At 35.7% G+C, this 14,599-nt stretch overlaps 1 protein-coding gene across 10 annotated transcripts in view; it reads right to left on the reverse strand.

Moving 5' to 3' along the window:
• The window catches only part of ZNF521 (zinc finger protein 521), a 345,563-nt gene that overhangs the window by 156,771 nt on the left and 174,193 nt on the right, over nucleotides 1–14,599 (reverse strand). For 7 of the 10 annotated variants that reach the window (XM_072604438.1, XM_072604436.1, XM_072604437.1 and 4 more), the window contains one exon: nucleotides 594–678. In XM_072604438.1, coding sequence (XP_072460539.1) covers nucleotides 594–678 — 85 coding nt within the window. Of the gene's footprint in view, nucleotides 1–589; nucleotides 679–14,599 lie in introns of those variants that run through there. The other 3 variants (XM_072604439.1, XM_072604434.1, XR_011966078.1) reach the window with 2 other exon arrangements.

A 14,599-nucleotide genomic window follows, 5' to 3' on the forward strand; every position in this document is an offset into this window, starting at 1 on the left:
TATAAAGATTTGGGTAAAATTAGATGGATAGGGAGATGGAAAAAAATATACATATAATTCTTTACATGTTCTTTATGTTCACAATCATTTCCAGACTGTTCAAACTGCATATATAAACTTATTTTTACAGCTATTCAAATTATTTATGTTTCCCAGTGACAAAAACTCACCAGTTTAGATTTTGGTACAAATATGCTTGAGCAACACACAGTAGTGCCATTACCATAATAACTTCTGAAATTAAAACCTGTCTAAAACTCTATGGAAAGCTAACATCCAGCTCATTAACCATTCCTGTTAGTTTGTTTTCAATAATGCAAAAATGATTAGAAGTTTAATTTGTTAATCACCTGTGTTTTGACTGGCAGTAGATATATAATCCTCTACAGAAGTCTAAACTAGCCCTTGCAGAAAATAAAACGTGCTAATGCCTTATCAGGTCTAATAATATGAATAAAAAAATCAGTCATGCCTGGGTAAATCATTGAAGGTTGAACAATTAATTCCTCCTTAACTCTTTTTAATTATATAGGCAATGATGAACGCAAGTAGGAGAAAAGTCTATTTTTAATAAGATTTAGAGCATCACTCACCAATCATGTGATTTGCAACATGAACCTGAATATCCCATTCATTGTAGAAAACCATCTGACACTTGATGCACTGATAGGTCTTCTTCTGAGGAAACAAGTATAGACAAAGTTTACTTAAAACATTATCCACTTCATTTTTTTGTCTCCCATTTAGCTATTTATAGTGGTAAACTGAGGCTATTCCCTGAAATTATATTTGCACATTTGCTGTTAAATCAAAATTTTAGCTCAGTTTCAGACTATTTAAATCTCACCAACGTGCATTAAAGCAAATATAATACCCTTAATAGAAGTTCTATACAACTGCCTATTTTCTCTCTCTCTGAGTTTTATAGCCTTTTCAAAGACTAAAGACGTAATACTCTGGTTGCTTTAACCATGAAAACTGAGGCACAAACTGGAGAGTTTGGGAGTTAAATTAAACTTGGAACAGTGGAAGATTAGGCATAACATTTTCCTTCTGGAGATCCTTGACCAAAATTGACTATTTTTCTCTTTCCTTTGGAGGAGAGGGAGAGAGGAGGAAGAATTAAGAGAGCAAAGGGAGAACAATAGAAGGAGAGGCACATTGTGCTAAAATATATATGTATATGTACATACATATGTATATATATTGGGAGTCAAATGTCATGAGGCTTGAACCCTAGCTCCTTCAATTACTATGAGTGTGATCTGGAGTAAATTAACTTCTTAACTTCTCTGGGCATCAATTTCTTCAACTGTAAAGTAAGGGAGTTTGGCCATCTCTAAAATCCTGTTTCTTATTAAAAATATCTTAGCAAATGAAAAGTCCAGAATTAGAGCAAAGATTTGTCTGGCACTTCATTTAGTGAACACAATGGAAAATTATTCCCATTCTCAAATTTCATTCAGATTAACAAGGTTATTCTTTTTTTTTTAAGAAAATGCTTCCTTCTGCTGGAGAAAAATTATTTACTCTCTGATTAATATCTTTAAAATCATCTAATCATTTTTCTTAAAGAAATATAACTACCTAATCATTCTACAAATCAATTTTTAGTAGCTCAATTTATTTAATTGATATCCAATAGTAATACCACTATTAATCTGGCTAGAAAAAGAGTGAGAATTTATAAATAAATATTAGTCCTTGGTAAAAAAAAAAAAAAAAACAAACCAAAAAACAAGAACTAGATGATATTTCATGAAATTTTCACAAATAAGGGGCTAGCTAAGTTTCAGTACTTCCCAAAGTAGTATTTCTCCCATTGGTAGCAAGAAAAATCCATGAATTCAGATATCATGGCCTCAGAGCTTCATTTTGCTTGTCTTGTATCCCAGTACAGTACTTAGAAGCTCCATGGATGGTTTCCTCAACTGTTAAATTGGTGTGTGCTGTGTAGGGTGTGGGGGGGAGGGTAATTGTTTTAGGATGACCTTAAGGAGATCTTCTAGCTCTAATATTTTATACTTGATTGATTTATTGATTATACTCGTAACTGATAAGTCATACAAATCCATGACTGTATTTTACACTGAAAAACCTTTGGAATATCAAAAAAGCAAATGAACAAAAAAAAGAACTTCCTTTTTACTGTTTCTCCAGTTTGCCAGATCTTGAGGACAATTAAATTGGCATGGTCAAATATCACACCTTCTTATGGGGTTATTGGCTAGCCCTCCTTTCTTCTGAGACCGTGGAAGGAGATGTTAATTATAATATTACTTGTAGCAAATTTGGTTATGAAGGTTTTAGCTAAAAATTCATATCTTCAAATATGGCTAATTTTAAATGATTAAAAACTGCATAAAATTCAACAAAAATGTAGAAAAGAGGCTTCAGAGAACTTCTAATCTGAGAATTAAATATTATAAACACTAGTAATTAAAAATTTTCCCAATCAGCATAATTTCTAGTATTTATTTTTCTCTAACTGTGGATGGCAGCCTTTGTAAAATGCAAGGGTTAGGTAGTTGAGGGCGGGGGGTGGGAGATAGTGTGCATTTTCATCTGAGGCAGCCAGAGACAGAATAATCTAGCACTGTCTGTACAGAAGGCAGGCGCATATGAAGTGAATGTGTTGAATCTAAATCTAACACAGATTTTTAAAACCCTGACAATCACCACAGAAGATTTATAATGCTGAGCTGTTTACAAGATGCTTTTGATGTTGACATATAGAGCAACATGTGTTGTATAAATAACAATCAGTCCTTTTTCTTTAACATTATTTCCCTTTAGAACTAGTTAGGAAATATTTCTTACTCCCAGATGACCAACATTATATATTGTTTATTAGCATACTTCTAACATTATTCCTGATATGTGACCTTGCTGAAAAACAAAGAAACATAAACTTAATGGCCGGTCTTTTCTCTTGTTAGCACAGTAAAACATACACCATGTTGAGGACTGTCTCCAAAAATTATGACTGATGAATATGTTGATGGAAGAGACCCAATTTTTTTGTAGTCTAATAATAAAGAATAAAATCACTTGACAAGCCAAAAAAATAGCACTTACAAGGAACTTCGAACTAATCCGATGCATTTTCAGATCCATATAAGCAAGTTATGTGCGTATGCATGTATGAAGGATGCTTTTTACCAGCAATAAGAGATAAAACAATTTTTTCAGTTTTTAATGATTTCTAAAATACTGTAGTTTCCTTTTATTGACTAGGCAATATTCTAATCTCAATATATAAATTTGTGGTTCAATGAGATAAGGATGGGATATGATCAAAAACATAGTATAATAATTTCTTAACATTACAAGAGTAACTCAGACTCTTTCCCCAGTTGTCATATTTCCAAAATAAATTTTCTTTTTAAGGTTAAATAAGAAGTGATCAGGAAATTATTTTAAGGTTGTTATAATTATTTTGTTTGTCATACTATACAAGTTTATACAACATTTAAAATATACAAAATACAAACCTTTTTAAAGGTTCTTTTAAAAAAATACCTATTAGAATATAGCATTTTAGATTTAGAAGCAACTTTAGATTTCCTGCCACTCCCTATTCAATGCAGCAATCTCCCTATGACAGTTTTGTACCAGCTTTTTTTTTTTTTTTAAACAGTTCTAATTATTAGAAGTTCTTTATGGTGAGCCAAAATCTGGCTGCATCATCTTCTATCCATTGATTCTAGCAATGTGTTGGTTTGCTCTCTAGACTTACATGATACAAGTTCAACCCCTTTTTTATAATAATCCTTCAGTTACCTTAAGACAGCTATCATGATACCCTCAAGTCTTCTCTTTCCAAAACTAAATATCACCAGCTTCTTGAACTGTTGCCCATCTCATATGGTTTCTCAGCCCTGTATAATTGTAGGTATCCCCCTTTAGAAAGTTCATCAATATCTCTCTTAAAATGAGGTGCCCCAGCTGAACAGAATATTGAAAATGTGGTCTGACCAGTATGAAGACTGATAGTGAGGAAGGGGGACACTAGGCTCTCCCTTTGGAAAACAAAGGAAAATAGGAAGAGAGAGAGAGAGAGAGAGAGAGAGAGAGAGAGAGAGAGAGAGAGAGAGAGAGAGAGAGAGAGAGCGCGCGCGAGAGGCAGAGACAGAGAGACAGAGAGAGAGAGAGAGACAGAGAGAGGGAGACAGAGAGAGACAGAGAGAGAGAGACACAGAGAGAGAGACAGAGAGAGAGAGAGAGAGAGAGAGAGAGAGAGAGAGAGAGAGAGAGAGAGAGAGAACAGAAAGACAAGTCAAATCATTTCTCTTAAAAGCAGATAAAAGTAGAAACAGCACTTCTATTGTTTTGGCCCCAGATTGGCCTTTATCAACGCTTAAGTTGTCAATTTGCTTGAAATGCTAATTTGGTACAATTTTTAAAAGACTTTTTTTTCATTAGCCCTTTTTTAATGTGCTACTTGGGAGTGGGATTGTCACTTCCTGATTGTTCTCTTTTGTTTTCTGATACTGATAGATGTAATTATCAGGGATACAACTTTTTCTTAGCACCTCATTATTTTTGATTGATTTTGAGAACAATTTAAATGTGCCTTTTTGACATTTTTGTTTTCAGTTATACTCTGGTTAAGGCACTCTGAGACTTTCGGGAAAGAGCGCTTCATAAATTAAAAAAAAATGATTAGGGTAATTAATAATGTATAGGAACTTCTTTTAAACACTAAAGCCTCTGATTAACCCAACCCTACTCTGTTCAGTCCTTTATTCTATACCCCAATAACAGTTATATACTATACGTGGTTTATAGCATACTAATTTATACTCTCTTATATGACACTTTATAAATGTTTTCCACATGCCCTTATACTGAGTTAAAATTTCTCATTGTGAGATGATATTCACTTGTATAATACTTTTTGAATATCTTTTTTTCTGGGCAACTGATTTATATTCCAAACTAATAAACAAACACCTTGAGATCAAGGATAGACTCACAAAAGATCAAAATTAGAAGAAGTCTCAGAGACCACAGACACCTAAAAAAAAGTCGTCTTATGATATCTCCAAAAAGGGGTTATTCAGCTTTTGTTAGGAGACCTCCAGGGAGAGAAAGGCCTTAGAAGGCAAAATTAGAAGGATATGTAGATGTTATTGAACTCAAGCCCTCCAATTTATGGCTAAGGAAATAGGAACCCAGAGAGATCAATAAGCCTCCTCAAAGACACACAACTATTAGGAGTATAAGGTAGGTTTTGAACACAGCTCTTCCAGACTTTATCTCTAGTGCTCTACACTTAAACTATGCATCTTCCCACTGCTTCAAGTTCAGCCTTCTAGAGCTAAGTAGGACAACTATGACATTCTTTGGTATATCCATTAAAATGTTTCTGATATTATAATGCTGAATAAAAAGTGGGCATTCGCTATGCCTGGCTGATTACTTGACCTTATGGGGATGTGGGGATATCAGTCCTCTTTAACCTCAGTTGAATAAATGCAAAAATGTCCATTATTGTCATTTTTGGGGGGCCTTTCGCCTCTATGAATCACAGAAGTCAGATAGAGAACTCTAGGTTGCTGTCACTATTACTTTTCTGGCTGCCTAACCTAATGTAAATCTCCAAACCTGGAAATGTTCTGTCGTCCCTACATTCCTAACTAACACTGGGCAAGTCTTTTCTAATTAAGTGGCTGAAGAGTACACTAAGTAGGAAAAAATAAAAATTGACTTCAGTCTACTATGCTAAATAAAGGCATGTGAATGCAGCACACAGGAGACTGCATTATCAACATGTAGAATAGCACTGAAAAATTAAATTCCCACCTAAATATATTGAAAAGGATTATATATAACATAAAGGATATCTTTAGAGAAATGTATAAACAAAAGAGCTGGACATGTCGCATGAAAAGAGTGAGGGATGGTCAATAGATAATCTACATGTCCCACTAGTATCCTTGGAATGTCCAAAGAAAGAATACTCCTAGCACTTTGGGTAGACCTTCTGTGGGACAGGGAGGAAACAAGCCTTTATTAAGTGCCTACTATGTGTCAGGCACTATGCTAAGCACTTTACAAATAGTAGTTCATTTTACCCTTGCAACAACCCTAGGAAGCCGATGCTATTATTATCCTCATTTTACAATTGAGGAAACTGAGGCAAACAGAAGTTAAGTGACTTGCCTAGGGTCATACAGTTAGGAAGTGTCTAAGGTCCTATTTTAAACTCAACTCTTCCTGACTCCAAGCCCAGCATTCTATCCACTGTACCATCTGGCTACACACATGGTGAACTTAATGGGTGTATATAAATGAACAAGCAACATAGGATGGGTTGTGACCTATATCACTAGATGAAATATGTATGTCAAGGAAATCACAGGTTCTTTGGAGTTTTGGAATACAAATTAATGTATGCTAATCATTTGTCAAGTAAGGGAAGGAAGGGCAGGTGGAGGAACAACTACTTTTGAGAATGCTCTCTCTCTTTCAGCATTGCTATGCAAACTTGGAAGTAGCATATTTAATGACAAGTTTGGAAAATCTGTAATTCTAAAACATCTGCAATGTGTTTTTATGGAAATTGAGAATCACATTAAAATATTTCTGAAGACATAAAAGGCCTATTCAAAACCCAACAAATCTATTACATATATAAGAATATGTATACTGGTATGCATATAGATGAAAATATACAGATGAATTCATATTTTGGGATCCATTTGCTTTAGCCGACATTCTCTATCAGCAAATGCATATGATAATGAATAATTTGGCAAATATAGGACCTTTGAAAACTACTAAACCTTTAAAGAAATTCAATCCCTCAACAAAGGTAAACTTTATTAGAGCTAATGTATCTATTTCCATAATATTACAAAGGATGTAAATGCATCTTCCATTCATCCCGCCTCATTACAGGCTCCTAGAATGGATGTTAAGTACTTTATAAATTTTTTTTTTTTACCATCCCTAGCTTCCTTTTGTGCTTTCTGGGAGAGATGCATAAACATCCCTGCATGTAGGCAGGTGAATGATATAGTAGATTAGTAAAAAAATTATTACTAAATTATCCATTTCAAAAGTACTTGTGTTTTAAAAAAGAATTCTAATATTCACAAAAGTTGAGAGTAATTTTTTATGTGAAAGTTAAATAGTGATCTCCTACTGAGTTCTTATGTAACACTGGAGTGGGAAGAGTCCTGGGATTGGAGTTAGCAAAATATGAATTTAAATTCTGAGTTGGATACTTAACTGGATGTGTAACCCTGAGCAAATCACTTAATCTCTCTCAGTCTCAGTTTCCTCACATGTAAAATGAAGGAGTTGAGCTCAATGTCTTTCAAGGTTCTTTGCATCACCCAATGTGTGATATTTGGAACACTCACCATTTTTCCCTTCATGTCCTTTCACCAATGACACTCACTGTATTTTGCTTTCAGGACTTCAACAACCATCCATCACTGTGAATTTAAACCTAATATTTTTGAGGAATTTTAAAAACATAGTTGCCTTAGAGTTTTAAGTCACCTTTACTAAAAGTCTCATTCTGACATCTCCTTGTAACAAGGAGTTGACCTTGGGCTCCCAAAGACTCAGTCAGAAAAGCCCAAACTCTGTCAGGTCCTACCAAACTAAATTCTTTAAGTACAGCCCCAGCAATGAGCTCTGTGTCCATTATCTGAGGACTACCTTAGCTAAGTTCAGAGAGGTTGGTCACCACTAGTTTGGCCACCAGATGACTGAATAGTATGATCATAACAAAGTGTGAGGTCTGTCTATGTAGCTGTACATGGGTTGTGATGCACATTGGTAAAGGGAATTCTCACATAAATAATGAAAATCACAGATATGTTAACATAGTGAAGACAGCCTTGGAGCATCAAGAACTTGGTAGCCAAACTCTAAGCTTCTATGGAAAAATGAATCTACACAATTTTAGAAAACATAAACTATTAACTATTATAAAAGATGAAGTCACCTAGCTAAGTATACAGTGAAAAGTGGGCTGGGTTTGGAGGCAAAGAAACTGGTTTGAATTCTGACTCTATCTGGGAGAGCTTCATGTCTCCTCATCTTCCATCCTTTAGATATCTTTCCCTACTGTCTGATAAAAAAAAGGTGACCTTAATCCTTACCAAGGTCAAACCTTCTAATGCACTCTTGATTCCAACATGTCCTGTCTTCTCCCTTGTATTATCACCAAATTTTTCTCTATTCTTAAACCTTTTCTTATGTACTGGCTCTTCCCTTGCTATCTATAAACACACCCATGTCTCCTTCATTGTTTAAAAATAAATAGAACAACAAAAAAACCTCTCTTGAAACTCTATCCTCACTAGATATCATCTTATAATCATTCCTTCACTTTACAGCTAAAATCCTTGAAAAATATATCTGTACTTGGTGCTTCCCCTTCCTTTATTTTCATTGTCTTCTAAATTCCCTGCTCTCTGGCTTCCAACCTCTTCATTGAACTGAACTGCCTCGATAATTAAGAAGCTGTCAATAATCTCTTAATTGTCTCTCAATCCTCATCCTTCTAGATCTCTACAGAGCATCTACTCTGTTGATCCCCTCTTAGTTGCTCTCTCCTCTTTGGGTTTTTGCAAGTTTCTTCTTATTTCTCCTGATAGATGTCTGAGAGCAATTCCTCAGTCTACTTTGTTGGATCTTTATCTATGTTAAGCTCGCTAACTGTGGGTGTTACCTAAGACTCTCTTCTGGGCCCTCTTCCCTTTTCTCTCTACTAAGTTACATGGTGATGCCATCGCCTCTCATGGGTTCAATCATTCTCCCTATATGGATAATTCTCTCATTTATATAATCAGTCCTAGTCTCTGTGCTGAGCACCAGTCCCAGAGAACCAACTGGTTTTTGGACATCTTGAACTAGATGTCCAGGAGACAACTCAAACTCAGCATGTCCAAATAAGAACCCATTATATTTTCCCTCAACCTTTCCCTGTTCTGAACTCCTCTGCTACTATTTAGGATATTGCCATCTTCCCAGTCACCCTAGTTCACAAAAATCTTAGTTTTATCATAGGTACTCTCCCAAACGTTGTACCTTTTTTTTTACCTTTATAATGTCTCTTGCATATTTCTACTTTACTCATACAGGCACCACAATAAGTTCAAATATTCCTCAGCTCTCTTCCTACTTTCATCTATCCTCCTCTCAGCTAGAAAAGTGATTTTCCTAAAGCAGAAGTCTAAACATGTCACTTTCCTACTCAATTCATTCCTGTGTCTCTCTATTAGCCCTAGGATCAAATACAAAGTTCTCTGTTTGGCCTTTACAATCTGGCACCTTGCTACCTTCCAAGCCCTTTTATACATTATTCCCCTCAAAGCATTCTACAATGCAATGATACTACCCTATTGGCTGTTCTTCACATGCAACACTCCATCTTTCCTCCCTGTGCCTTTTGCCGTGGCTATCCCCCCATGCCTGGCATGCTTTCCCTCCTTATCCTTACTTCTTGGTATTTTTAGCTTCCTTCAAACTCAACTCAAATGCAACATTCTGCAGGAGACCTTTCCCAATCCCCCAGCTGCTATAACCATCTCCTCTAATATTATCTTCTATCTACTCTGCATAGATCTTGTGCATACCTATTTATGCCCATCATGTCTCCTCATAAAAACAAATGCTTCTTGAAAGCTTTCATTAGAATGTGAACTCCTTGAGATACCCTGTTTTGTATTCCTAGAGTTTAGCACACAATTTCTGGCACATGGAATAAGATCTTAATAAATGCTTAATAAGTGTTTCCTCAACTAGAAATGACAGGATTGAACTGGATAACTTCTTGGGTCCCTTCTAGCTTTAAATCCACAACCTTATTAATCTATGAAATATTTGTACTGTCCTAATCTCTGGAGATACAAATTTGCTTCTTAGGGAAAAGGCAAATGGGAAAAAACTCTTCCTATGCACTAATACAGAATGCTGTGCTATCTGGAATATACATTTTTTAAACACACATCAAATACAGAGACAGTGTTCTGCCAGCTGGGGTGTAGCAGTGGTTTCTGGTACTTACTCTAGTAAGCCTCCTCATTTCAGGAGTTCTGTGGATCTCTCCACTCATCCCCAAGAACATTTAATAGAGAGTGCCAAGGTCAATTATGGCAGATGGGTGAGGAGAAATAGAGGGCAGAAAATCAAATGGTAACAATCAGTTGGCGCTGCTAGGTGGCACAGTAGGTAGAGCGCTGGGCCTGGAGTTGGAAAGACTTACTTTCCTGAGTTCAAATCTGACTCAGACACTCAATGTGCGACTCTTGGAAAATCACCTAACCTTGTATGCCTCAGTTTCCTCATCTGTAGAATAAGCTGGAGAAGGAAATGGCAAACCACTCTAGTATCTCTGCCAAGAAAACCTCAAATGAGGTCATGAAGAATCAGAAAACTGAAAAATCGGTATAATAACAATACTAGTCAACTGAGATATAAAACATTTTAGCTTTAAAGTTATATGAAAATAGATCATAGAAAATAAACAGCTTATGTAGATGCGAAAAAGCAGTATGGAAGACAGGGGGGGAGAAACAAGCTATGAATTGGAAAGACTTGACTTCATATTCTTCCAGCTGTGTGACCCTGGGTAAGTCACTTAATCTTTCAATGACCCAGGAAGCTTTCTAAGACTATATAGAGTGGGTACCAACCTGTATGCACAAAGGAGTTGCTTTATTTAAAGATTTCTATACTAAAGAAATCATGGATATAGACCCTTCTACCCATCCCTCTCCCCTCAAAAAAATCTGGTATATAAATATATTCTTCTAGGAGTCTGGCCCAGCTATTTGATTCATCTAGAAGAAAGGTTGTGAGCCATCTCATATGACTGCTGGTGCTTAGGCAATTCTTAGAAGAGAACCCTATCCTGGGATATTTCAATAGGTTCATGTCACCATAAAACTAGTTATTATTAGGAACTAAAATACACTTTTATTTTTGGAGACACCTTCATATTTATAAACTCTAATTCCTAAAGCTCCAAAGCCCAAAGCAATTTTATCAATAATGGGTATCTGGATAAGGTAGGATAGGCATTGTAGCCCCACAAGGGTTGGAACAGGCAGGAATAAGGGCTAAGAAGCGATTTCTTAGGTCTTGGTATGGGTAGACAGGGAAAAGTCATGGCAATGAACTTCCTAGAGACTCAGGAAGCATCAGAAACACTTCCACAAATAATATGGTGATACAACCTGAAATTCACTGCTTTATAGGGCTCCACTGGCACAACTTTACAGGGTGAGTGTGATATTGAAAAAGAAAGACACTGAGAATAATGATCTTGAGAAAATTCTCCTCTCCCCTGGGTCTGGTGAAATTTGAAAATACAACAAAACCCTTTAATTCGAACCCCAGAAATTCAAATTTTGGGATACTGAACAAAAATTACAAGAGCATGTGTGTGTGTGCATGTGTATGTCTGTGTGTGTACGTGTGTGTATGTGTGTATGTACGTGTATGTATGCGTGTGTGCGTGCGTTGGAGGTGGAATGATGGTAAAATAGAAAAGCTAGCACCATCCATCTCTGTATACTAATACTTCATACATGTATAATTTCATAGGTGTGAAGAGTCCCTCTATCAAGGGAGATTGCAACCAGTCTACAATATAATAGAAAAGTCATATGCAATATCTGGAGACTCAAAGGGTTTAAATAAATTGTCAATTGCCACATAGCTAATAAGTCTTGGAGGCAAAATCTGAACCCTGGTCTTTCTGGCTTCATGTCCAGTGCTCTACATTATATGCTTCCTTTATCCATTATAAATATTGATTAAAATAAATCAAGTATTCATTAAAATGGGACTGGTAGAATGTGTAATTGGCATCATTTTGTGGGTATTTACTATATGTATCTGAAAGTAATCAAATTGCATTTCTTTACTGGTATCCTATAATTGAGATTTTTCACTAATACTTTTTAATCGACTGGTCTTTTTCTAAAAAAAAAAAATATGAAAAACAGTAAATTCCTGAACAGAGAAAACTTGGACTTTAGTAGTCGAATTTGCATTCTATATAGATCATCATAGACACTACCAGGGAAAAGAACAAAAATAAATCAATTCAATAAATATTTCTTTAGCGCTTATTATGTACGAGCACTATAATGGGCACTATGGGAGATAATTTTTTTTTTTTTTAAGTTCAAGACATGGTCAATTCAATTCAACTTTACAAGTGACTACTATGTATAACAGACACAGGGGATATAAAAAGAAAAATTAAAATTCCATGCCATCAAGGATTTTATATCCACTGGGGAGTTCCTTTTACTCAGTGAATTAACCCTGAAATGAAGACGTGTACCTTGAATGACAATATTCAAAAGAAAGGTAACGTGTGAATAAATAGGCTAATGTCTGTTATGGGATAGCTAGGTGGCATAGTGGATAGAGAAGTGGACAGTTCAAATCTAGCTGTGTGACCATGGGCAAATCACTTAACCCTGTTTGCCTCAGTTTCCTCATCTGTAAAATGAGCTGGAGAAGGAAATGGCAAAGCACTTAAGTATCTTTACCAAGAAAACCTCAAATGAGCTCACAAAGAGTCAGATGTGAGATGACCGACTGAACAACAACAAATTCTCCCCTTAGGCTCCTGAAGAGTTCCAGATACATTAATAAGTGTTTATTGACTGATGATTGAATGATTCAGATAGATATGACCTAGAGTGGAAGGTTATATTAGAGGCAAGACTTCAGCTAACACTTAATGAATGGTGGGATAGAGAGAGGGAAGGAGAGCATTCCATAATACTGAAAATGAATGAAAAGGCTGAGAGGAAATTGGTTTGACCAAAGAGATGGATTCCTCTTTCAAAGGGTTAACAATTTAATTGAGGTGGTTTTGCTAGTCATAAGAATGACTGGAGGAAAGAAAAAAGAAACTATGATGTATGCTAGAATAAAGTCTAGGAAAGGTTTTAATGTTTAAAAAACTTGGACTTCAGTAGTTGGATTGGTAGATAGATGCATTCTATATAGGCGTAACTGACAACAGAAGGAGAAATACAGCTCTAAATTTCCTTTTGAAAACACTAACCACTTTTAACAAACATTATGAACTTCTGCAAAGATCTAAAGTCAACTCAACATGTTGCCTCCCACTGCAGAAGAAAAAAACCAGAATATTTTGATGTTTATGATCTTATTTAATGAACACAGGTATGCATATAATTATCCTGATTTTGGCAGCACAATAATAGAGTTAATAATAATTTAGAAAATAATCTTACTCCCAAAAACCCATTTTAAAATGAGTCTCCTAAATTCCTCTTCAACGTAAATGCTGAGTGACAATTGGCATGTCAAAAAGTAACGTTAGTTTCTAAAAATGACAACTAAATGAGAGAGAATATGACCCCACATTCATTAACAGTCCGTAAAATGGTGTGAAATTTACTTAGATTGTAGAAGTAAGTACTAACCGCTAAGAATCCCACTCTGATCTGTCTCATTCCTTATGCTTAAGAGAAGTTCTACCTTTCCTTCAAATACTTGGGATCAGAGACTTACAATTGGAAGGGACCTCAGAGACTATTAAGCCTTATTTTACAGATGAGGAAATTGAGGATCCTAGAGGTAAAGTTACGTGCCTAATAAGGTCACACAGGTAAGCAGTAAATGACAGAACCAAGTCTTGAACTCATATCTTCTGACCCTAAATCCTGCACTCTTTCTACCACACCACACTTAATTTAACTCTTTTCTAAAATTTAACATCCAGTGTTGAAAAATGAGAACTGGTCTGAGGCTCAACCATGTCCTTTGAAAGTGTTAAAGCGCTACATTAATGTTATCATTCTTATTCCCTTAATCCATCTCTTTGTCCTCATCACATCTTCGGAAATTTCTTTGGGGGGTCAATTTTGACTTCTTTCACTATGTATTTCTATTACACTCTCCAGGTCTCATGATATAAAATCTCATTTTATATTACCACTTCAGCTACTTTTTATTCTTATGACTAGCAAAACAACCTCAGTTAGAATGTAAACCTTTTGAGGGAGAAGGCACTTTCTTCCATTTTCTTCCCATCCCCTCAGAGACTAAGTTCTGTGCAGACAGCAGACACGTAATAAATTTATCCACCGAATAATTCATTCCATAATCTTTTCCTCTTCATCCAGTCACAAATAACTACCAATGTCTTTGTTATTTTGACTTACGCATCTCTCCGCCACATTATACAAACCAAAGACACTACACCTGAAAAGACTTGAACAGAGCAGAGTAAATGGAGAGAAAACTGCTATAAGCAAGGTAGAAATCACAAGAGCATGAATTTGTTGTCATGAAATAGGGAGACAGGGAAATTCAAGAAACTAAAAGAAAAAAAATTCTTGAGTGAACTAGTGAGATTCATCAGAGATCTAAACAGAAGGGAGCCAATTTTTACTTTTAGACATCTTTTAGGGTCTTTTTTTCACCAGTCTCCCCTTTTTAGTTGCTTTCATGGTGGAAGCTCATAAATCTCCCTTGTACATCACTACTACAAGAGGACCTTGTGGTTAGGAATATATAGAGAGAAGGAAGCTTGAGAAGGGGCATCTTCATACCACATAGTGGCCATCATCAAATTACA

Source organism: Notamacropus eugenii, chromosome 4, assembly GCF_028372415.1.
Source record: "Notamacropus eugenii isolate mMacEug1 chromosome 4, mMacEug1.pri_v2, whole genome shotgun sequence".
NCBI lineage: Eukaryota > Metazoa > Chordata > Mammalia > Diprotodontia > Macropodidae > Notamacropus > Notamacropus eugenii.